Source organism: Poecilia latipinna, unplaced genomic scaffold (assembly GCF_001443285.1).
Source record: "Poecilia latipinna isolate Pla-1442-1.1 unplaced genomic scaffold, P_latipinna-1.0 Scaffold951, whole genome shotgun sequence".
In the NCBI taxonomy this organism is placed as follows: domain Eukaryota; kingdom Metazoa; phylum Chordata; class Actinopteri; order Cyprinodontiformes; family Poeciliidae; genus Poecilia; species Poecilia latipinna.
This window is the reverse complement of record NW_015113567.1, coordinates 698,209-723,277: the sequence shown is the minus strand read 5'-3', so window position 1 is coordinate 723,277 and position 25,069 is coordinate 698,209. Positions and strand designations below refer to the sequence as shown.

The 25,069-nt window shown below is 39.8% G+C and overlaps 1 protein-coding gene across 2 annotated transcripts in view; it reads right to left on the bottom strand.

Annotated features, from left to right (window-relative positions):
* Window positions 1-25,069, bottom strand: part of pigg (phosphatidylinositol glycan anchor biosynthesis class G (EMM blood group)) — a 100,070-nt gene that overhangs the window by 42,518 nt on the left and 32,483 nt on the right. Inside the window, exons 7-11 of one of the 2 annotated variants that reach the window (XM_015049530.1) lie at window positions 21,666-21,883; window positions 20,083-20,367; window positions 7,742-8,145; window positions 5,122-5,313; window positions 4,762-5,011 (exon numbers count right to left, since the gene is read on the bottom strand). In XM_015049530.1, coding sequence (XP_014905016.1) covers window positions 4,999-5,011; window positions 5,122-5,313; window positions 7,742-8,145; window positions 20,083-20,367; window positions 21,666-21,883 — 1,112 coding nt within the window. In that variant the 3' untranslated portion in view covers window positions 4,762-4,998. Of the gene's footprint in view, window positions 1-4,761; window positions 5,012-5,121; window positions 5,314-7,741; window positions 8,146-20,082; window positions 20,368-21,665; window positions 21,884-25,069 lie in introns of those variants that run through there. The other variant, XM_015049529.1, reaches the window with a different exon arrangement.

Below are 25,069 nucleotides of genomic sequence, written 5' to 3'. Positions count from 1 at the left end.
GGTTGTTTGTGACCGAGTGGTGTATTTCTGCAGTTAGTACCGGGAAAAAACAGAGGAGCTCAATTTTTTTCACAGATTAACTGTCTTATACAACAAAGTGAGACAGAAAAAATGTTTTTCTAAAAGTTACATACAAAGATCATGCACTGGTTTGAGTTGGCTTATCACATAACACACTGAACTTTGTGGTTGTAGCATGGCAGAACGTGGAAATGCTCTAGACCAGTGGTTCTTAACCTGGGTTCGATCGAACCCCAGGGGTTCGATGAGTCGGTCTCAGGGGTTCGGCGGATCCTCTGCCAGAGAGGTAAAGACACACTGTGTAAAGTCGTGATGACGCCCCGTTTTGCCATCACTTGCTCCAGAGGATCACGTTACATTGCTTAGCCAATCAGAGCTGCGGAGGAGCTCCACTCTCAGCATGGATTTGAACTTGTGTCTTTAATTACTTCAGTAAAGCTCACAGTTTTTTACCAAATTCTATAGTCTAAATCTGTTCCTTAGTAACATCTTTTCGGGGTTGGTACTGCCTCTAGTGGCGTGGGGGAGGTAATACAACTAATATAATTACATAAATAAATCAGAATACCGCAAATTATTTTGTGTGTCGGGGGGGTTCGGTGAATGTGCATATGAAACTGGGGGGTTCGGTACCTCAAAAAAGGTTAAGAACCACTGTTCTAGAAGCTACGAATACTTCTGCATGGATTATTTGTATGTAGGAAAAAGCACGAAAACAAAAGAAAAGGCAAATCATTCAGCCTCTTGTAGCCTTTTCTAAATGAGTAACATTTCCTGTTCTCAAATCCATTTGCTGTTTAGAAAGATGCAACAAAGCAATAAAGGCAGCTGGTACAGAGAGAGGAGGGAGGGGAGGGAGTCAGGGAGATGTCAGGTGGATTTGGAAAAGGAGAAATCCACAAAAAAAAAAGAAAAAGACAAAACAGATCATCATGCAAAGTTTCTTCCCACACATCCACTTTACACAGCGATAGAAAAAAGTGTTGTGAAAAACATGTTTCCTTTCATTAAACCAGAGACAGACCCTCCTGCTGTATCAAAATCTAACCACATTTTCAAGGAGAGACGGACGTCTACTCATCCGTTTTGACTGAAACGTCACAGTTGGTTTTTCTGGCACTGACCTGGCTTTACAGCAAAGTCCATAAATTTTAATGTAGGTGAGGTCAGGACTGTCTAAAAGCTCGATATCATCCTTCTTTATCCATCCCAAAGCCCATTTGTGTGTGTGTGTGTGTGTGTGTTAGGGATCACTGTTCTGCTGAAACATTCAATTGTTTCATCCCAAGCACAACTCCAGAACGGAGCAAATCTGGCCTGAAACACAGGAGGCTCATGCAGGTGGAATGGTTATTTTTTCTTTTTTGCCCATCTCTCAGTGACATATTCCCATACAAATAAAATGAGTCAATTAAAACTTAAACTGAAAAGCGTTAGCGACGGCAAACATTGTTTCTTGTCTATTAATCAGTTTTCTTCGTCTTAATTTACTAGTGAATAGAACCAGACTCAGGATGCACCGATTGCGTTTTTCTGGCCGATCTCTGATCTTTAAAGGACTGATTGCGATCTGATCAGGACTTATTGTTTTAAGTCAATAATTCCATGATATTGATTTTAAAAAGGTCCAGTTCCAGTGGTAGATAATTTCACTTGTAACAAGACATTTTTCCCATGTTATAAGTGAAATAACACTTATGTATTTATTTCCAAAACTAGAAATTTTACCTCAATATTCAGTTAGTATTGAGATAAAAAAAAAAAAAGCCGGTATATTCCTGAAAGTTATTTGTAAGTTAGTTGTGTCTTATTTCAAGGGTACTTATGTATTTATACTAGATACTAGACAGAATATTTGGTAAGATTTTGTGTTTATGCAGTGCAGAATTACATCTGAAGCTTCTAAAAATCATGTGGCTGAGATGAAACTATTAAGAGTCTTCAACGGATATTACTTAGGGTGGATGTATATTTTTGAGCTGCGATTGAAACTTGTGCATCGACTTTTTTTTTTTTTAAACCTATGGAAGTTATTTGCTGTCATATTATTCAACAATGGAGAAGAACGGTTTAAATGCATCGTTTGAAGCTATAAATAGATGCATTTAAACTTTGCACCAGATCTACAACTGATTGCTGCTCTATGGTGCAGTTGAGTCCAGAGATGCAGCAATGAAATTCTAGATCGTGATGATGTGCAAGATCCATAAGGACATATCTATTCGCTCTAATTCTATGCTCTGTGCTCTGATGTCATGTTTCATCATTTATTTTGCACTTCTAATTGTACTTTCAGAACCATTTGAAGAGAAGGTTTGCTGTGGAAGTTTATTTCTCCATGTTGGTCAGTTTCAGTGTCTTTATTATTTATTTTACATAAACTGTTGTACACCTAATTGGGTTGACTTAAGAAATTAAAACTTTGTTGTTTTTGCAAGTTTATTCAAGCTTGTGAAGACATTGCTAACTCTTCACCAGTACACCAAATACATTTATAAATGAGTACATTTATGTTTGCATTTAAAAAAAAAAGAAGAAACATTTCAAGTTAATTCTACAAAGTTTTTCGTTATTGGATCGGTATCGGCCGGCGCTAAACCTCAGATATTGATATTGGTCTTGGACGCGAACAAAGTGGATCGGTGCATCCGCAGCTGAGCCAACTAGTTGCCGCAAGACGGCGTTTCGCAAAAAGACGGCCGCTGCTCCTCCACCCACCCGTACTTTTGCTCCTGCGATGAACCGCTTGTTGTGTTCTCAGAAACGTGAAGACTTGACGTTTGTCTAAATCTACAATAAAACCTGTGAAGAGCAGCGCTGTAATAATCAGCATCTCGAGGTCGACATAAAAAGCCTAATATCTGGCTCAGGCCTCGTCAATCATCAAAAGCAGCCGCAGACTCCGCTTGGCTTTGTCAGCTGTCGGTGAACAGGGTGAGAGGTTGAGCTGTTAATTAGCAGAGCAGGTTGAAGAGACTGTTGAGGAGAGCAGAATAAAAAAAAGAGGGTAGAAAGGGCCAGGTACTGGAGGGAGATGAAGAAAGGTCATAAAAAGTAGACAGGAAAGCTGCGCGCAACCCTGAACGCTCATTATTTTTCTGACGGGGTTCAGCAGACGATAACTCTGAGCCTAACTAGTGTCGGAGGAGTGAAATATAGCACTTAGCAACCGGGCTCACTATGCTGAGAACATCTAGTAAACATTGAGGATATTATGTAAATACGGCACAGGTGTATACATGAATGTAGATATAACTCTCATTAGCATAAGCCACGAGTCAGGATGAGAGTTCAAGCACACAGAAACTCTCCTGAAAGCACTGGACACTGAAGGGTTGGCACAAGATGAATTGTTTTATCATCTAGTGGCGGGAAATTAGCATGATTATGCACCTAGTATGCTTGATTATTGCTCGGGCATGTAGGAGGAACGGCTCTTTCTGCTCTTACGCGCCAGAGGGTGTTTGCAGGATCAAAAAAAAAAAAAAAAAAAGCTAACTCCACGCAAAATTAGTTTTTTTCAATAATAGAAGGGAGCAGAGGGCCCTTTAAAGAGCTGAGTTTATAAATTTAGGGAGTGTAATTCATGCTAACAAATTTAAATATGAACAATTAGAGCTACTCTTCGTCATGCAAATCAATCTGTACAGGAACAAGTTAAAGGTGGGACATTTGGAGGAGGGATGTATGATACATAAGAATTAACATCGATATTTGCTGAGGACATTATTTTTTCTTTACATATCGGTATCGGTCTGGACTAACCCAATATTTATTTCCATCTTGTTGCTGTTTCCAGAGGTGAAGGGGAGAGGGTTAGTCATGTGGTATTTGTTTGGTCGTGACAGTGATGCAACGTTCGATTGTAGTATCTGATATTGACCTCTGTCTCTTTAAGAAGCTCCTGCTCTTTCTGAAACTCCACCTTCAGGAAGTCGTGGCTTCTCTATTAACACTTTAATGTTTTTACCAGCGATGCTCTCAGAAGTAGACGGTATAATGGGATGTGCAGTTCCACAGGTGTTTACTAATTGCTGCTGGCTAGTCTGAAGGAGCTGAGTGGAGGAGTGGCGGTGGAGGGCTGCTCTCTGAGGCCTAAGCTGGGAAGTTTGGAAACTAAGCTTGGCTTAACGGTTGCCATGGGAGATTAAAATATTTCTAACACTTGCATTAAAAAAAGATCAAGGTAACACTCCAAGTATGTTTTTGTTGATTGAATAATATCATAACATGATGTAAAGCTCAAAAAAGTCGATTTTACATGACACTGCATAATACTTTAATCAAATTGCACTTTATTACCAAACTAGAATATCAAGCACGTCCCAAACCTTTAAAACACCTCACTGAAATTCAAGCACTTTCAAGGATTTCAGGTAGCTGTCTGCTGACTCAAACTCCAGTCTGTGACGGGACGCAGCGCTTTTCATCCGTAATCATCGGAAACGCACAAACACAAACGCGTGGAATAAATCACTCTGTGTGTAATCTGTCTCTATAAAATGCGAGTTAATCTCTGCTACGCTCACTACGCTAAGCAGCTCATTGCTCTGTGTAGGAAAAATGAAACTTCAAATCCATCAATTACACCAGTCAGGAGGGAGAGAAAAAAAAAGGTGGGGCTGTGGCTTTGATGAAAAGATGTGTGGGAAGAACAAGAAGAAGAAGCTGTCGATAGTAAGGCACTTCTCGCTGGCTGCCAATTTAAATCAACAGTCACCGCTGCTCTGGTGTGTGTAATCAGTTTAATTTAAAACACTGTCAGATTTTTATTGTATTTTTTTTATTTTATGACTTGAAGAGACCCTGGAGCAGCAGGATTTATCGTAGATATATAAAAAAAAGGAACAAGCAAAAAAAACACACAAGTGTTAAGTAGTTCATCTCAGTTAATGATGTGGTCTAAGTGTTTGTCCCGGATGACACATTATGGCCTGCAAAACTCATCTGCATCACGGCGCATTAAGGCGCTTTTCTTTAAATCAGGTTCCTGTCATGGGGGGAGGGGGGGTGAAGGGCGGGAAAAAGTTGCCCGTTGTTGCAAAGGAATGAAATCAAATTCCTGCGGGCCAGAAAGAAAGAAAGAAAAAATAAACTTACTTGGACGCGGCTCGGCCGGAGCGTTGCCAGGGAAACAGGACATTGCCGAGAGCTGCCCGGTAGCTGTAGACACCCAGGAGTCCGAGCGCCAGGGCGACCTTGGAGACGAGCGAGCAGCGTCTCTGAACCAGGAGGTAGATGAGGAGCAAGCAGAGCGCGGACAGCAGGGACAGGACCGTCTTATGTTCCGCGCTGACAAACAGATAAAAAAAAAAAAAGTGAGAAAGAAAGAACGTGTTTTATATAAAAGAAGAGATTTCAAAGTTTCCAAGCGGAGGTTCATTCATATTTCACGTTGTTTGCGCGGACGGCCAACCGACTTTAGTTATTTATTTACACAACCTCGAGACAGGATCCTGTCAATTTCAGTTTTTAGCGATCAAAGCAGAACCGCTTGATGACTGGATGGATGGATGCCGAGCATTTATGAGATGAAACGCTGTCAGTCACATCCAGCAGCAGCATCAGTTAAAACCTTAAGATCAGCCATTTTAAGCTGTTTACCGGATTTAGGAGCACGTCGGTAAGAAATTACGCCACTTCGAGCTCGAGGCTAGAAATAATAAGACCTCAAAGGACGCATCAAAGCCGAGCGGGAGTCGCGTGCGTTAGCCGTTAGCCGGATCAGACGGCCGGTGGAAGTTGGGATGTTTTGTTGTTTGTTTGTTTTATATTCTCCTCTCTCAACTACCTGGATCTCATTATCCAAGCGAGACGGTAGCGCAGGTAGGGCGGAGAAAAAAGGGCAACGTCGGACCGAGAAAAGGTCAGAATCCGCATCTCTATTCCACAACGCGATGTGTGTTCAAGAACAAACTATGTTGTCGGAATATTAATAGAGTGGTCACAGTTTCGCTGTGAAATCACGGCTTTCTACAATCGCAGACGGCTATCTCAAAATGCTAAGTGGAGGGGAGGAAAAAAAAACACATTTGAAGAGAGCGGCTTCGGTGTCAGCAGAAAAGAGATGTAGGTCCGTGTTCACATTTACATTTGCAAACATCTGGCGAGACGAGCTGTTGCTACAGCATTAGCTTCCTGTGCGTTAGCACTGAAGCAGCTACAGTGTCTGACAACCTTTTATCCCCTGGTGATGAAAATCCTCCCCTCAAGAACAGAAAATGACTGGTTGCACTGATATGTTATGACTGGGTGGAGGTGGAGCAGCAGAAATGCATCCGCTGCGTTGGAACTGAGTGTGGGTTAAATTGGAGACGCCGGTGTGTTTGTTTTCTTTTAATTCCAGAGAGCCGCTGCTGAATTTCTCGCCTTAAATATTAAATCACACCTGTTCACGTTTTATTTTCGTTCCGCCTCAACTCTGGTTTCTGACTGTGCTGGGAGGGTTTGGTTCCCACATATCCACACAATGAAACAAAGATGGTAATATGCTGTATTTTATGAGGCGAAAATTTAGATCACAGCTCTAGTAAAAGCTCAGCACTCATTAAATGTTTCGATTAAACTGCTAAGCTTGTGCTACTGAATAAAAGGAAAGTGTGAAAAGCCCCAAATAAGCGTTTGCACACACATATAGAGGAAGTAGATAGGGGGGAAAAAAATCTGATTTTTACTGTCACTATTTCCTGACAGTATGAGACAATCTGTGAAAAAACGGAGATGCTCTGACTTCTCCTGGCGGTCCTATTGTCATCTTAGTGAATCTGCAGCTCTCAAAAACTAGCTTAAAAAGTAAGACCTTTTAAATGCCACCTTGAATGAAATTTAAGGCAGAAAACAATATAAATAACTGAGATTTTTGGGGTCTGCTCTTTTCAGCCATAGTGGTGGTTGGTGCTGTACAAACTCTTTCTTACACAGGATATTTTGTTCATAACAAGCTATAAATCACTATTTTTTTTATTTCGTTATGACTTCTTCGTCTCATTACAAAAAGTTTTTATATCATAAAATTTTTATCTCGCTAAAACCAGTTTTATATCTTGTTTTCTTTTATCTTGCTATGAGTTGTTTATCTTGTTTTAAGTTTTTTGTGTCAAAACAAGCTTTTTATCAGTTTTTCTATCTCATAATGAGTTTCTCATTAAAAGTTTTTTTCATCTCATAAGATTTTTTTTATTAATTATAGCAAGTATTTTTATCTCTTTAAAATGAGTTTTGTTTATCCTTAACTTTCTTGTAAATTCTGGCAATTAAACACTTCCATACTAAAAACAAAATCGTGCAACCAACTGCTGAAAAGCAAGCTAGCTATAGGGCGTAGTTAGCCAGTTATCTAGGGTGTATTAGCAGCTAGTTACTGGTAGCATAAACCTTCTGGAGTCACATATTGTGATGATATCTGGGCATAATTCCAGAAAACTCCAGCAAGGGAAAAACAACTATATATGCTAGATTAAATAACATTTAAGGCCTGTGGTTATTGTATTTAAAGGCATCATACATTTTCAAAATGAATTTAAGACATTTTAATGCGTTAATTTTAGCTACGTAAATTTTAAAACAAACAGGAACTAAGTCTCGAACTGGAATAACTCAAGTCTCCCGTATTTTTGGGTCTTTTTTATTTTGCCCGTAACAGGTGCCGTTTCCGACTGATTTTAGAATTTCCACCAACACCAGAACCTGCTCATCTAATCATCAGTCCAACAGAACCAACCTGTTGAGCCAGTGGCTGACATCTGGGAGGTGGGCCCACTGAACTCCTGTCTGGTTGAGGGAGCGAAGCAGCCGGCAGCAAAGCAGAGTGAAGGGGGGCGTGGCCAGCGCCAGCCACTTCTCCGAGACGACCTCCTGCTTGGGGTGAGCAGAGGAGTGGCCGTCCTTGGACGGAAGGAGGTGCTCCTCTTCGTCTCCAGAGCCCTTCTGCTCCCTGAAGTACTTCCTGCAGACATCCTGGAAGACGGCGAGGCAGAGCGTGTTGAGCAGGAAGTACCAGGTCTGGTGCTCCTCTTCGACGAAGCTGCTCGCCGCCAGGCTGAGCGTGTGGCCGACGGTTCCGGCCAGCAGCAGGACGTCGAGCTCCGACAGCGACCACTCCCCACCGGAGCTCCGCACAGGAGACTGTGAAAGAGAAGAAAAAACGGACGGTTTACACAGCGAAAAGGACAATCAAAACACCAAATATGGCTAAAATTTTGAACAACAGAAAGGGGAAAAAAATTACTTTTTTGTCAATCAGAGTTTAATACTCTCATTGCTTGAGGAATGGGACCGAACTTTTTGCCTAAGAGTTGATATTTTCTTCTAAATGCCAGGAGATTGAACAGATCTAGGGAGGGATGAAAGGAATCTTCAATAATGCTGAAGGCTTTTATTTGGCATCTATTGGTCTCCAGAGAGAGGAGAAATATTACAATAACACACATCATTACCCTACAATTAGTTTCTACCGCAGCCAGTCGCCGTTATTTGCTACTATTGACCAAACATTCACCACACTTGGTTCTGCCAGGTCTGTAAACCCAGATCAAAGGTCTGCAACGTCTGGCTCTTACAAAACCAAATGATGTTTTTATTATAAAGTCAATAAGAAATGGTAGTTTTAGCAGTTATCCGGTATGTTTTAATGAAATATCTTCACAGAGTATCTACAGAAGAAGGACACCAATGGTGCAAAGTGTTTTTTAACAATAAACCATGAGTGATCTACACATCTTTCTTCATTTTCCATATTATAGATACAGGTTTATTTTTCTTTGTTAAGGAAAAATAATCTTAAAATAAAATTGAATTAGCTTTCAAAACAAAATCTCTTTTTTTTTGGTGTCTCTAGACCAGTTTTATTTTGTAGCAACGGGGGTAAATGTTGCCCTTTACACTCAAAAGGTCCTAGTTCCTGTTAAATGGGGAGTTTGAAGGGCAGATGAGCATCTTAATATCTTTATTACGTTATTATTTTGAATTTTTTTTGCAAGGAGTCCTTCCTCAGCAGGTTTTGTAAGGCCCACCAGTATGTCTTGCTGAGAGGTAGGAGGTGGAAGGTTTTCATTTTCTGGCTCATTGATGCATTTACCTTGTTTGCTTTGCCTTCTCAAGCTGTCCCATAAATCAAATCATAAAAAGTGATACATTGTTTTCTTTTTCTTTTTTTTAAACAAGTAACATCTAAAATCTGCAGTGGGCTTCGGTATTAGACTACTAGTGGTGCACGCTATTGATCTGACCCTTATGCAGGCTGTACAAGGTACAACAGCAAACACGGAGCTCTGGTCAGATGAAACCAAAATTAAGGTTTCTGGACGACATGAAACCGTCCCAACGGTGAGACACGGAGGTGGGAGCATCAGTAAGGTATCTGAAGGTTTCAGAAAGTCGAATTTAAGACCTTTTTAATACCACCTTGAATGAAATTTAAGACCAAAAAAACTTTAAGTACAGGAGATCCTGTCATATTACAATCAAGCATAGCAAAAACGTACATTTTTGGTGTCTGTCTGCGGCAACTGACAGAAGTTTTGTGCATTTTTACTCTGCTTGACTCTCTACCGCCTCAACACCGTAGTGACTAGCTTAGACATTTTCTTTTTTTTTGCCCAGAATGTGTCTAGTCTCGTATGTGTTGGCAACAGAAGGGAGACAGTGTCAAAAACTAACATTGTTCAGACAATAATGAATCTGCGCTTACCCATGATAGACAAAAAAAGCATTTGACTAGTTAGCTACAATTTTAAATGCACATTTTCTAGCTGGCTAGCAAGCAGATATTAGCAGCTAGTTAGCGGGCATCTGAAAACGACTCAAGGTTTTGCCTGTGAGAAAGGAAAAAAAAACTACATAAATGAGATTTCATAGTATTGCCATGATGAAATTTAAGACCAGTCATTAACATATTTAAGGCCAAATGATTTTTTTTTTTTTTTTGCCTTTAAGACATTTCAAGGCCTTAATTTCAGATTCCCAGACACCCTGATAACTAAAGAATGATATTTTGCCCCTTTTTTCATTTTTGCAAACCTACATTTTTAAAACTCTCATAGTTTGAGACAAATTTTTTAGAGTTGAATATTAGTCTGTAAGACTTTTTAAGGATGTGCAGACACTGTAATGCTTTTCTTCAGCAGGGACAGAGGAAGTTGCGATGTTTTCTACAAAACATGGACGGAGCTAAATACAGGACAATCCTAAAAGAAAACATTGACAAAAACACTTGAGCCTCAGGTGTAGCATCAATTTCCATCATTCTAAGTCAAATGAGAGTGGAAACAGGATGTTTTAGATCAATGCTTCTTTATTTGTGCAAATGGCCCAATTTGGTCCAACCTGGGAGTTTGTGGGAAGACGAGAAAACTTCAGTTCAGAGACACTTTCCATTCAATACGACTGAGCTTGAGCAAAAGTGAGTCTTTCGATCCACAAAGCTGGTACAGACGTACCCTGAAAGAGTTGCAACTGTATCTCAGGGAAAAATGGTGTAACAATACACTGAATCAAAAACACACTACATTATTTAGGTCTGTTCTCAAAGACGGCAAACACTATGTTTGGAAGTAGATATTAAACCAGTTTTGTGTTGTTGGTTTGCCACACTAACTCATAAGAACTTTAAAGTCTAGTTTGTTGTGCTGGTAAGAACTGCCTGCAGATCTCCACCTGAGACATTTATTTATAATAAACGCTAATAGGATATTTAAGAAGATTCTCCTCACTTCTGATCAGCTGAATTTGTGGGAAATGTAATTTGATACACTTCAGATGTTCAGAGAGTGCCGTGAGAACACGAGTCCCGACACACACACACACACACACACACACACACACACACACACACACACACACGCACACACACACACACACACACACACACACACAAGATATTTTTAGCTCACCCACCTCTGTGCTTTGGCATCACAGTTGCCAGTGGGATAATTAGCAGGTTCAGATAACCTCCAAGGTGATTCACATTACAATTATTCAAAATTGAAAAGCCAACACCACAGCATCTATGAAATGACCTGTGTACTTTATAGCGTTCTGGACGCAACACCAACAAAGCAGGAAAAACAAGTCAACTGATGCAAAAACTATTCTCCATTGGCAATTTTTCCTCTGCACTGCTTTTTATAGTTGGACTATATATTTTTTTAAGCCATCAGATTATCCATCATGTTAATACTTCCTATATAACAGTCACTTCCTGCCTTGGCATGGCAAACGGTGACCGTGAGCTGTCATCCATCAATTGCGGACCCGACTCTGGAGGATGAGCCCGTCCCATCCTCAAGATTGGGAGTTTTTCCAGCTTAGTGCTCGTATGCAAATGACTTGATTTAGCGCATAGTCAGTTCAGACAGAGTTCAGCCAACCTCTCGGCTCAGCAGCAATATTTCATCTCGGCAAACAACAGACGTGCCTCATCGGCCCCGATGACGGAGAGAGAGGCTGACTTGCTACGTGCCGGTACCTGCAGGCTACGGCAGCGGGGCCCGCTGTGGGAATGGGCTGGCTGAGAATTGATTTTCCTTCAAAAAGTACAAAAGAAACGCAGGGCCAGTTTTAGAACAAGTGTTTGTTGTTGGGGTTTTTTTCTTCTTTTTTTCTACAGCACATTAGATCGTTAAACATTTAGTTTTAGTAGTTTTATTCAAAAGAAGACAAGTAGAAGAGGCGGGGGGAAAGACACTTAACTGTGTCACATTACGGTCAGAAAATTGAAGCTGTAATTATGACCATCTTTCAAGTCATAATGTTGCCTCTAAGTTATAAATAGGCTCAAATGACAATTCAGAACTATTAGGCCAGATTATTGGCTAATCACTCTTCGTTCCGTTATCAAACAAACTTCAGTCGCTAAAAAGATCATTGAAGTTGTGTTTTGGGACAAGCAAATGAGCATCGTGTCTCATTATTTTCTTCTTTAGAGAAGATTTAAGTTTTAAAAGAAATTAGTTCAATGTATTTCCACTTGTAAATGGTTTCAAACCAAACAAATACAATCTATAGGATTTCTTACTTAAATAAAGTCAGGAACAACACTTGCGCAGAAACAATGCAGCATAATAACCTGTTCAGTTTAGCATAATTTCTGATAAGGAATACGTATGACACTTTGTTCACAGGAGATTGAGAAGGGTTTCTGTTTACAGTGAGGCGGAAGATGAGGGCAAGTTCGACTACATACTAAAAATCACAGAAACATCTAGCGGCCTGGCATGACAACTAGAGAGAACTCAAGATGTCTTGGCTAAATGTGGAACGTTTTTCCAATCAGCATCGGAAAATACAGACAGTTTCTCGTCTCGTGTAAACGTAGCTCAAGTTGACTTCAGTTTCTCTCTTCATACGAAATGATAATTACATGCTTTACTAAGAAAATAGGTCAGATTGTTTTGCTGTTGCAGCACCTTCAAGCATCCAGCATCCTGAGGTGAGTGAATCTTCACTGGTGTAGACAGTGTGTCTGCACATCTCAGCATGAGATTAGCATATATTAGCTCATTATTAAGGTCAATGCTGAGGTATTTTGCAGCATTTTTTGTGTTCCAGCTCTCACTTGTAATGTCAAGCTTTGGGGAAATTAAAACATGTATCAAACGGCATTAGATGTAGAAGGTGATGCTAGGGAATTATTTATATGCCATTAAAATACAAGGCAGATGCACAATTATATCCTTGGACTTTACACCACATGGTTCCTTGGTGGCTGCTGGGTAGGTTTGCTTAAACGTAGAAGTAAAAGACAGAGATAGAAAGTGTGGTAACACTTTATTTGAAGGGGGTTGAATAAGACTGTCATGACACCGTCATAAACATGACATAACACTTGTCATAAACATGAATAAGCCTTCATGAATATTTATGACTGTTGTCATAAAGCGTCATTCGGTAAATTATGACACTTTTAATGCAAAGTTGACATTATTCAAAATGTCTTTGTTATGACAACTTGACATTAACCAGGAAATAATTACTGTTTAAACTTTACCTTTAATAACATAAAGTTACCTAATTTTTAAAGTGCAATCAGTAATACTTATATAACAAATTTATATCAGTAATGATTTCTTTGTTAATGTCAAGTTGTCATAACAAAAATAATGTCAACTTTGTATTAAAAGTGTCATAATTTACCGAATGACGCTTTATGACAACAGTCATAAATATTCATGAAGGCTTATTCATGTTCATGACAGGTGTTATGTCATGTTTATGACAGTGTCATGTCAGTCTTATTCAACCCCCTTCAAATAAAGTGTTACCGAAAGTGTTTCAATTCAAGTAAATAAATAAAAAACAAAGGTGTTTACATGTTTTGTGATTTCTCCCTGATGGCACAATGAATGCTTTTCGATCCTGCTTACAATACAAATTGGTAGAGAGTAACATATAATTTTGGGAGATCAGCCAATATTTACATGTGAGGTTGATCTTATCTACCTCAGCAAAGGACTAAAAATCAACCACTGTCCTCTTTTGCTCTCCATAGAGAGACGTTTTACTGACAGACCGGCCAATCAGGTCATGTCTGTACATTTGCAGTTAATAGTCACAGCACTGCTGCCAACTTAGCAACTATCTCGCTACATTTAGCAAAATTTCAGACAAAAAAAAATGGCATCAGCCAAAATCATACAGGTCAGGTTTTTAAAAGATTGATAATTGCTGATCGGCTCGAAAACTGCAATTGGTGCACAGCTAATCTATAAGTTTACTCACCAAGAGGTGGGGAGAATACTTTCTGTTATTTGTACAAATGAAAAGTTCTGTTTACATTTTTGTGAGCTCTAAACACGCTGCACTCCTCACACTGGTGGCAATCTGGTCCAGCTAACAGATTGAAAATCCAGCCACGTTTCATAAATCAGAATATGCTTTCCGACAAGGCTCACTTGTCGAACATAAAGGGACTTTTTGAAAAGGAGAACCTGAACACACTTTTACCTAAACCCACACTTCTACATTAAAAATGTTTTTTATTGGTCTTAAATGTTTTCATTAGCTGTAAGTGGAAAATTATCATAATTCACAGAACCGTGTCCAATTAATCCACATAATGTGTTTTAACTCAATGGATTGAGTTACAGGAATGAATGAACTTTTCAATAATATTCTAATTTGTTGAATGTGTCTGCATGCACGGATAGAGGTGTTCCCTAGTCGAGACAGCGTCCCAGACACAGTTGATGGAGAACAAAAAAAAATGCTTCTGCCTTAATTTCATCACCTCCAACTGATGGATGGCTTTGAAAACTATGCTTTGATTACGTCTATGCATTTATTTCAAATGTACGTGAGCAGGGACAAGATGTGAAAGAAACCATTCTCCTGTCTATAACTCCTCAAACCAAAGACTGGTTTGTCCAATCCCTGATCAGGTTTGTAGACGTTTATAACTAACGACACAAAGAAAGCTACATAAAAACAGTAAAATAATACTTCATTGTGTTCAATAAGTTAATCTGTAGAGCTATCATTACAAAGAAACTTTTTTAAAATGGCAAAATAAGAATGTAGTGAATAAAAAAACAACAGAGTAAAGGTGTTGATAAGGTTGGAAGTTTCAGTGTTCGCCTATTTGTCTCAGTTTGAGCCACTTCCCCCCCCCCCCCGAGACGTAAAAGATGGAAGGTCAGTCAACTGTTCTGAGCTGCATGGAGGCAGATTATATACGAAAATGCACAAATAACTCCACCTCTCTTGTAACTCTAGATCTATGTGGGTCAGGCTGACCTGCGGTGCTTCGTCTATTTCTGTTCAAGCAATGCATCTACTGTACATTCAGCGTTTTCACCCAGCTTTCTCTTCATGCGTCCTTGCTGAACTACAATAGGATCCTAATACTTTTATGACATTAGTTTTTATTTATACGCATACGGTAAGTGAGCAGAACCTTTGGACACGCCCGGTAATCCAATATTGATGCTGTAACCGTAATGTATAACATTATGGAACGATTTCCATGGCAGCAGCAGCTTCTTTGGTCCGCAACAAAGAAATCAGATACGTTATATCCCAACAAAGTCTTTAGTCAGGAAATTGAAAAAGCAGTTTTAAAACTACAGCAACTTCCTCCTTAAGTTAGGACCGCTTTATGTCCATGTCATGATTTTGATGAATGAAACATTAATATTTGGTGATGTTGGTAGAAGTAGAAAGTCTTTAAAGAAGAGGTGTATGAAACTTTTTGTCATGTGGCCTAAAATTCTCATAAAAAAATTTCATATTTAAGAACTAAAGTCAGCAAAAAATGTTTTTTTTCTTTACCTACTTAACAATAAACTAAGCATAAACTATTTTTAATTAAACAAAAAAAGTAATCAGATGTTCTTTTTGTACAAAAAACCCCAGAAACTTACATCCGATACTTCTAATGGTTTTTGCATGTTTTCCTTGTTAAATGAAAGGCCTACATAGAGTTTGCTTGTTATTTTGAAGAAAATTGAATAAATATTTTATTCGGTTCTCAGCAATAAAAACAGGTCCTAGGTCGGTCTTCATTTGAAAACAGTTGTTGCACTCAGACAAGTTTTAATATGGCAATTAAAAGCAGATTTTGTCGCTCCAAGGTGAACTTTAGAGTACGAGTCAATGAGTGGAGGTGCTACTAGTTGCCATGGCAATAGAAGAAAACCAGAAAGATTGGACAATATGATCACTCAGTGTTGCATCTAACAGTTTTGTAAATTTGTCCTAATTTATTCTTGAATTGTGGTCATGTGGTCGCAAAAACTTCATTCCGAGGGCTGCAAACAGCCCCTGAGCCCCGCCTTGAACCCCCGTTGCTTTAAAATAACCCACATGTAAAACACAGACTCTGTTTTTCTATTTCAAACTAATATTAACTGATAAAAGCTTCAAATTCTCAGTTTTTCTCCCCTGCTGGCACTGTTATTTTTTCTGGCCAGCATGTGGCCGGATCGCTTCATGTATTAATCAAAGAGACGTGAGTCCCTTAGTATTGATCTCCTCGTCTACCCTTGAACCCGAGGCTCTTCCGCTGACTTGAAAAGTCTAAATGGGAGAAATATTCTCCAGGGGGCCTCAGGGGCCAGCGGCGTGTACAGTTAGTACATTAATCAATCAAAATGAGCGGAGGCCTAATGTGCTGAGAAAAGGATACGGCGCTCCTGCCCTGTCAACAGTGCTCTCTGCACCATGAAAGGAAAAAGAAAAGGCCTCTAAATGTCGTACTTTGAACTAATTTTGGTGAAACGTTTAGTTCCAATCATATCTTTACCATAATTTATAACAGATCGTTTTGTTCTACTTCAGAAAATCAGTCTTGGGCCTGGTGTGCGTCTGTGATTTATTCCAGCGGCACGACTCTGAACCCCCCTTTCCATCATGTGACGAGAAAAAAAGAAAAAAAAAGAAAAGAAAAAAAAGAGTATTCTGACCCAGCCATCTGTGTTATGACTTCTCATTGGAAAACATAGCTGTTTCACCCAGGCCAAGAAAGAAATCTTGTTAAATTTTTCTACTGCTGTCAGACTCCACTGAATTTAAAAAAAAAAATGAAGAAAAAAAAAGTTATGAAATTCAATTAAATCGTCCGTTACGGGCCTCCTTTTCTAATAACGTCGCTATTTTAGAGTTACGCAGTGTTTCTGCTTCTCATATTTCTTTAAGGGAAACAGCAAACTCATTACAGGGTCATTGGGTTCAAATTCTAATTATATTCTGTTGGAGCAGACAGAGAGCTAAATTTATGGAGCCAAACTTTCTGGCTCAGATTAAAAAACAAAAGCAAAGCCAGGGTTTCTGCAGGTTTCACAAACTCATATTTAAGGCTTTTAAAGACCATTTTAAGGCCATTATGACGAGAATTTTACGAATATCACAAAAGAAATGTACAAAAGAGAATTGGATTATATTGCATGAAACATCGTATGGACTGGCAGCGGCGAAGATGAACGTTGTCCAGCCAACTTGTGGTAAATTTACACTTAGCCAAGATAGAAGCACAAAAAGCTAGCTGGGGTATCAGCAGCTGTCCACAAAACATAAAAGATGTTTGCGAGCGACTCAAACGTTTTGCCTGACAGAAAAGTCTGTAGAATAGTCCAGCCACAACAAAATGTAAGACCTGTGATTGACGTATTTAAAACCAACTTACATTTTTAATGAAATAAAGACATTTTAAGGCTTCAACTTTAGACACATGAGATTAAGACTTTTTAAGGATCCTCTGATAATTAAAGTGTGCGTTTTCTGCCCAATTTTTTTCATTTTTGCAAACCTACATTTTTAAACCATCATGGTTTGAATTTTGAAAGGCAAATTGAAAGGCAACATATTCAGCTTTAAAAATCGGATCCTGAAAACGAGAGAGAGCAAGAACGGCTAATAGCACCATAAAATTACTTTTACATTACTGTTATTATTATAATGGTGACTTGGGCCCACATGGCAAAGACGCAGTCACCAGACTGTCACATAAAATGCTCTTAAAATGCACTGAGGTTTTTGGCCATATAAAATATCCAACTTTCTTATCTAGTCTTGATAATAAAAAGAAAGGAGATATACAGGTGTATGGTAGTCTGGCATATGAAGATGTGCTCTTATTGCAAATCTCTAAACCCCATTTTTAGAGCAAGTGGCTCGTTACATCAGGCATCTTCTGTGCCTGCTGTCAGGAGCAGCAGGGATAAAATCCATACATTGCTTTTAAAGTAATCCATGAGAACCTGTTATTGATCCCAGCGCCAACAGAAGGCCAATATATGAACGCTGAAAGAACAATTTCACTGAAGATGGCCCTTTGAAGAGCTGCTAGCCGTTCCAGGTAGAAATACATTTAGATCAGTAAATGCACCCGTGACAAGACTGAAGACTAAATGAACACAAATAACAGCGTTCACAGAAGATAAGACGCTCAGATCAATAAAGGTGAGGTTTGGCCTGCATTTCCAAAGCTACATGCATTTAGAGACCACTAAATTAATCAATTTGATACATCCTGTACTGCAGAACATGTCTGCCTCCATCAGCACTGATACTAATGTTATTCTTCTGCATGCAAGAGTTGGGTTATAAGTGAGGTCTGCCCAGTAGGAATCCTTCTTGTTGTTATTCAGTGGCTCGTTTCACCTTCAAGGTGGACCTGAAGGGTTTCTTTCACAACGGCGGCCCGTTACGCCTCGGAGCGGCCCAGTCAGGTCGCAGAGCCTCGGAGGGTTGAGAGCAGTGCAGAGGTCATTCATTACGCGAGGCAGCACTTCATGTTGCTATGACGATGGACTCTGCCAGGTACAGGACCGTCATCAAGAGACAGTAACTCGCCTTTGTGGTCGTATCACAAACCTTCATTTAAAGCAGCTTTGCTGCGAAGTAAAATCGACTTTTTAGAGCTTTACCTCATATTATAGCGTTATTCACTGATAAAAAATATACCTGGAGTGTTGTTTAGACTCATTTTGATGCATGTTTGAGAAATCCTTTAATCTCCATGGCAACCATCCACCTGTGCAAAACGTCTAGGTGTACCTAGCCCCGCCTTCAAAGCTGCAGTTTCCAAGCAGCCCTCCCCAACTCAGCTCCTTCAGACTAGCCAGCAGCAATTAGCAAACACCTGGTGGACCTGTGCAGCTGATGAGCTCATTATAGCAGCTGAAGGGTTAACAGAGGAGCCATGTTGTGATGACTTCCTGAAGGCGGAGTTTCAGAAAGAGACAGAGCCCCAATTTCAAAGCGTTAAACTACAGAGTCCAATTTTTTATAAGTCATTTTTAGGATTTTTATAACAACTGAAGGTGACATAGTTACTTGATTTTGCTATATGTTATTAGTACCTTTAAAGTAATAATAATAGAATATGAAAACAATATTTTTAAAGTCAAACTGGGTTTTCTATTCCATTCACAATATGAACAATTAACACTTTGACAAGGTTGAATGTTTTCTAAATAAAAAATTAAAAGTAACAGCAGGTAGTTGGTCCAGACATTGTAAAGAACCACGTGTATGGCTCATTTTACACAAAAACATTTTTGACAAATGTTGGTGTTTTTACAAACATCTGGCACAAGACAAAGTTAACATCCAACTCTAAGTGTGTATCCATTCCCATATTGGGACAGGAAGATGAGTGATTGTGGAAATTATAGGAAAGTCATCAGTTCCAGAAAACATCTGTGCACTTTTCATTTGTTTCTTGTTGTTTTTATTATTATTATTACAAAAAAAAAGAAAATATAACAGAAGCAGCAGTGTTTGCAGAGCTCTTCTTTCCTCCTCTCAGTTAGTACTGAATGTATAAAAGTTTCATGAAGCACAGCTTCACGTGTTTAAATGAATGAGCCGTCTCCGGTGTAAACTACTTCTTATTACCTTATCGTATTCCTGTGCAATACTGTAGAGTAATTAGGGGGTAATTAAGTGGAATCATTGATTAAATACCGAGAAGGTGGGCAATTCAGTCAGGGGTTGAAACATTTATGTTCTTCTGAAAACTCATTAAATAGGATTTGGAGATTTTTTTTTTTTTTCCCCAATTTTCAGAAATAAAAACAAGAAAACTTGGACTGGATCGATGTGCAGAAATAAACCTTTGGGAAACAAAAAGCTTAAAAACAAGTTGACGAATATCAAAAAGATCAAAAGAACCTAAGTGAGTAGATTTAGCCGTTAGTATTATTCGAGCTGATTTTACAACCATAACGTTTCTCCACTCATTGTAATGAGCCTAAATATTTCCTTTCATTTTGAGGTTGTCAAGATTATTTCTAATCGCTAAATGTCAGAAAAATGAGATTATTTTATTGAGACTTTTGAATCAGATCCAGTCAGAACTTTACGTACACAAGGACTCAGACGATGACGTCTTGGTTTCATAAACGTAGGATAAGCTAATTGGCAAAATGTAAGTTTGCAAACATATTAAAATGAATTCATATCAATTTTGTGATTGAGACGGTATTTCGTTTTGAGTTTGTAAACGGGAACTGGTTGGCTGACCTTTGATGACCTCTGGACACATTTGTTAATACCTCTAAAATGACAGCGGCACAAACAAACATTTTTTGTTTAACACCGATTTCGTCGCGACGTGTCACTCACCTTCCCATGGGCCGTGGGTCCGAGCGGGAGCCTCCGCATCGCCATGGAGATCAGAATGCAAAACATTGCCGAGGAGAAGGCAACGGCGGCAAACACCAGGCCCCAGGAGAGGCTGCAGAAGTAACAGGAGCTCTCCGCAGACGTGCACACCAACACGTGCACGGAGGCCAGGAGCAGGCACAAGAGGTAGAAAGGCAGGGAGAGCAGGGAGGAGCGCACTGGAAGGTCCACTGCCGCGGCGCTGCTGAGGGCTTCGGGCATCGCCAGCAGTAAGACCAGCAGGAGCTGAAAGGCCGAGGGTGGAAGAGGAGAGGAGAGGAAGAAGTTTGACCAACTTGGATCAATGCAGCTGTCAGGTTAAAAAGTAGGAACCTCATCTCTCTGTTGTGATGTTTATACTTTTATGGAGTGTGTAGATGTCTTTAGGTCAGGCGTCGACAGCTACTATTCTGCAATTTTTATATGCATCCCCGAGTCATATGAATTCCCTCATCTCAGGGAAGTCAGTCATATTTAAGACATTTAAGACGTTTTAAAGCCGCCCTGAATGAAATGTAAGCTCTAGTTTTCAGTCATAATGACCTCTGCAGAGGTCATTATCAGGTATTATCATGGTATTCAGGAACATTGGAGCAGAGACGCATCTGAAAGTTCCAGGTATATTTTTTCAGGTGCATTTTCAAAACGAGGAGCTGCCCTCGTTCAGTTCGGTTTCTACGTCGGCTGCCAACGGTAAGCATGTTTTCTACGATTCCTCTGAACGTTTCACAGCCTGAACGTGACATGAGAGCTTCTGCCTTAATGGAAAACTCTGAAGCTTTTCACAATTGGAAATGTAAAAACTGCTTCTCTTCATTGACTGTTATTAACATTAGTTAACATAATTAACAGACTACGTCATTTTCCTATTATTAACTTAATACATTGTAAGATTGGCAAAGTTGGTGACTAGAGATGCAACAACCAATCGGATGGTCAGAAACTAAAATAGCAGAGCAGTGAATGCACCATGCTAAGTGCCTTCAGGCTGTCAGTTTAAGATGTCGGTTTCATGATCATATTTTATTTAAAATGTTAGTAAAACCCTAAATTGTGATATCTGAGCACACAGTGCTCAGACATCACCCTCTGCTACTAATGTAAATGATCAGTGGCTGCTAGCTCTTCTTGTTTTGTAGTTCTTAAGAGAAATCCCATTTAGCTAAAATCAGTTTCTGCTGGTCGCTATCTGTATCCTAATGACAACAATGACTGTGAATGTAATTACATGATTTAAATGATCCCAGCAATTTAATAGCAGAAAATAATGATTTCATATAAAAAATCTAATGTGTGTGGAGTAAATCAGTAAACATTTCAATTTTGCTTGCTGCTCTGAATAAAAAACTAACTTTACATTTCCCCCCCCCAGCTTTGTTTTAATGCCAATTCATGTTAAAGACCATTAAAGTTATCAAAATGTTGTAATCTTCTGAGTTTCTCTTTTCTTTTCTACTTCCTGCACTGTTGTGAGGGTTAATGAACCAAACCAGTGCTGCCAAACGGGGGCCAGGCTCCCCCAGCGGACGCTCTGGGGGCCTCACCTGGAACACAAACACCATTCCTGCGATCATGGAGTACATGTCGTATTTGCCCAGCTGTCTGCTCAGAGCAGAACTCATGGCAGCCAGAGCCTCCAGGTACTGCTTCAGGACTTTTTTGCCCATGTTGGTCAGAACCTCCGAGGTGTTTCCTTCCAGGTAGAGCTTCATCCAGCTCCCATGAGCCTTTTCTGCCACACGAAACTGTTCGAAGCCGGCCTCTGGATTGGACAGGGGGAAATGGAAAAAAACAAACAAAAAAAAAAAAACAAAGTGGAAATATCTTGTTTTTAATTTGTTTTCAAGACAAGGTGATCTACTACTGTGCGTTTTTTAAATTAGTAAAACAGTTTTTTCTTCTGTAAAAAAAGGTAAAGAAGAAAATAAATACAGAAAAGGTAAACAATTAAAATCATATATATATATATATATATATATATATATAGTTGACTTATTTAAAGAAAAGTTTGCTTAAAATGCTGCAGCTTAGTCCAGTAGCTACATATTTCCAGCTATATTACATTAGTCATGCTGTTGCTTTTTGTTTTTGTCCTTCCGTAGCATTAATCTAACAAAAGGCTTGTCTATGCATCGTATTCATTGTTCTTCATGTACAACTCGATACGATGGATTAATGAATCCTGTTTTCCTGCATGAGGCATTCGGTTTATCAGAGGCAGCTAAATGCACTCGTATGGCTGAGGAACCGAAGCCATTAATGCTGGAAAAACTGTGCAAACGAAAATAACAACAAAAAAAATCACATTCAACAGGAATTGTCATGTGCCTAACAAAGACCAAAAACGTAGAATCTCGATTTCCAGTTCAGTTCCGTAAATATCTGAACGGATCTTTCCATTTTAACCCTTTCATGCATCATGGTCACTGCAGTGGACAGATATCTGAAAGCCATTTTCTTGTGCTTCTTGTGGATTTCTATGTTATAAATGCACACAGACCACTGAAGTGGACATTAATGCATCATGCAATACACTGCCAACTACTGGCCGTCCACTGCAAATGCAAGAACATTTTGTGAAATCCAATATGGCCGACAGACAAAAGGCATGCCGACCAATCCGGTCCCTCCTTCTACTGTAGACGACTCTTGCAGGTAAGGAAAATATATTGTGACATCAAGTAACCCCTAAAGAACACTACTGAAGTGTTTTCCAAATAACTGTGTCTTTGGAGAAAATTACAATTGAGCACCTAGAAAAAAAAATCTAAAAAACATTCCTACCTTTTTTTTATGCCTTAAGAAAATAAAAAAAACTGTCAAAGGATCATAATTCCTGCATGAAAGGGTTCAAATTTCGAAGTGGCTCTGAACTTACAAGGCCGCTAGATGTTGCTTCTAGAAAAACAGACTGATCAGGCTTAACTTTATGAGTTAGAAGTGTGCTGGTCCCCGTTCTCCTCCGACCCATTGAGGCGTGGACTCCGTTCGACCCCCGAGGTTGTGAAGAAGTATTTGCTGACGAGACGCGACCAGCGGACGCTTCAAGTTTAACTTTGAAGGAGGAGAGCTCCAAGGATTGATCGATCGATCGATCGGTTGTCCAATGTCGATGTTTGACTGGACTGAAATCTGTGGGATTTGGAAGACCAAGCCAACACCTCAGACTTGTTGTTGTGCTGCTAACATAATTCGTGGGCCTGTTTCAGCTTTGCGCTGGGGTGCGTCATCGTGCGGAAAGACGTTTCCTCACGACTGAAGCCTCCGAAAACAGCCGACACATGCTTGTCTTTAATCACGAGGAAAACTTTCAGACCGTTTCTGTAGAAGTGAGATCCCTGTAATCTTACTTACGAATTCATCCGTCATTTTTGACATAATGACATATGATGTTCTTTTGAATAGGTGAAAAAAAAAATCAATTAGATTTCAGTTTTTCTTAGTTTTTTATGGTTCTGCGTCAACTTAAAAAAAAAAAAGAAAAATTAAGCGAGTTCTCCCCTAGTGAGACCATTTAGTCTCATGAGCGATTTGTCTGGTCGCTTACCGAGACCGGCTCTGACTCATTCAGCAGATCAAATGATGCCACCTTACATTTTACTCCGACGGCTTCGAAGCCGCTCGAAGGCCAGAACAATTTGTTTCAGCTCCATGAAAAACACGCAGCCTCTCCTATAAACAATTATTTGCAATATAACACCTATCTCAGCAGCATAAGCATAGAGGTGATAAATAGGGACTGGGGCTCTGTCAGACAGGGAGGGTTAGAAGAAATATTAGAACCTTAAGCCACAGGCATGAATTACACAATATGGATGGCCCCGGCCATGCGTCATCCGTCTGAAAGTACAGGGATTGGTTAATGGCTCCTCCAAATGCCCGAGGTTAGAAGCAGAGGAGAAAAAAAAAAACTTAAAACAAAAAGCAAAAAACGCAACATAAAGATTGAAATACGCGCGACAAGACCCAGGAATGGGGCAGAGAGAGAACTAAAGGTGGAACAGGGTTGTTTAAGCCTTGCATCATCATTTTTTAAAAAAGGCCTGCTTTCATGTCCTGGAAGTTATTTCTTGTGAAAAGCGAGAAAAACAACTCAAGATTTCGAGATAACGCAACACGGGCCGAGTCGGAAAACGCCGGCCTGAGGAGTCGGGGTGGCAAGAACTGCTCGATGCCTCGCATATCTGGAAGAAGAAAATAAAAAAAAACAAACAGAAAACAACAAAATCCAAACCGTATCCCGAGACTCCAAACCCTGAGCAACAGAAGAGGAAGATTTGTCCGACGGGAGGGTTATTAAAACACCCGAGGCAACGGTGGCAAACACATCCTGCTGCATAATAACTTCCTGATTACCCGAGTGGACGGATTCAGACAAATCAACACATCCAAATGTAGGTCTACTGAATTTATTTCCTTTTTTTTTCCTCCCATCGCTATGGAAACCCATGGACTAAAATAGAGAGGGAAGTGAGGTGCCACTCGTGTTTTTGTTTGTCTCTAAATGCAACGTTTGCTGTGTGTGTCTGACATCTGCTTTAGACATGAACACAGTCAACCTGATGGTGTAGCATCATCTGAACTGGGTGCTGGGGGGGAAATACACGCACGCACGCACGCACGCACGCACACGCACACACATACACACACACACACAGGGATGACTACAGATTAGCAGCGATAGTTAATGCTCCATGATGCAGGCATTTCTCCCGCTAGCTGTGCTGAGATCCTCCTGATGCGTTAACGTAGCAGTATGCCCTCCATTATGCCTGATGAGCTTCTTGTTTGTTTGTTTTTTTTATTGTAAAGTTAGGCTCAGGTGTAGGTGGGGGGGTTTCTATTCACTGTCTAATCAAAAGTGGTCCAACGTAGAAACAGCGAGGAAATGGAAACAAGTTTGTAAATGTATGTGGCCAACTTAAAAATACATAAATAAAGTTCAACG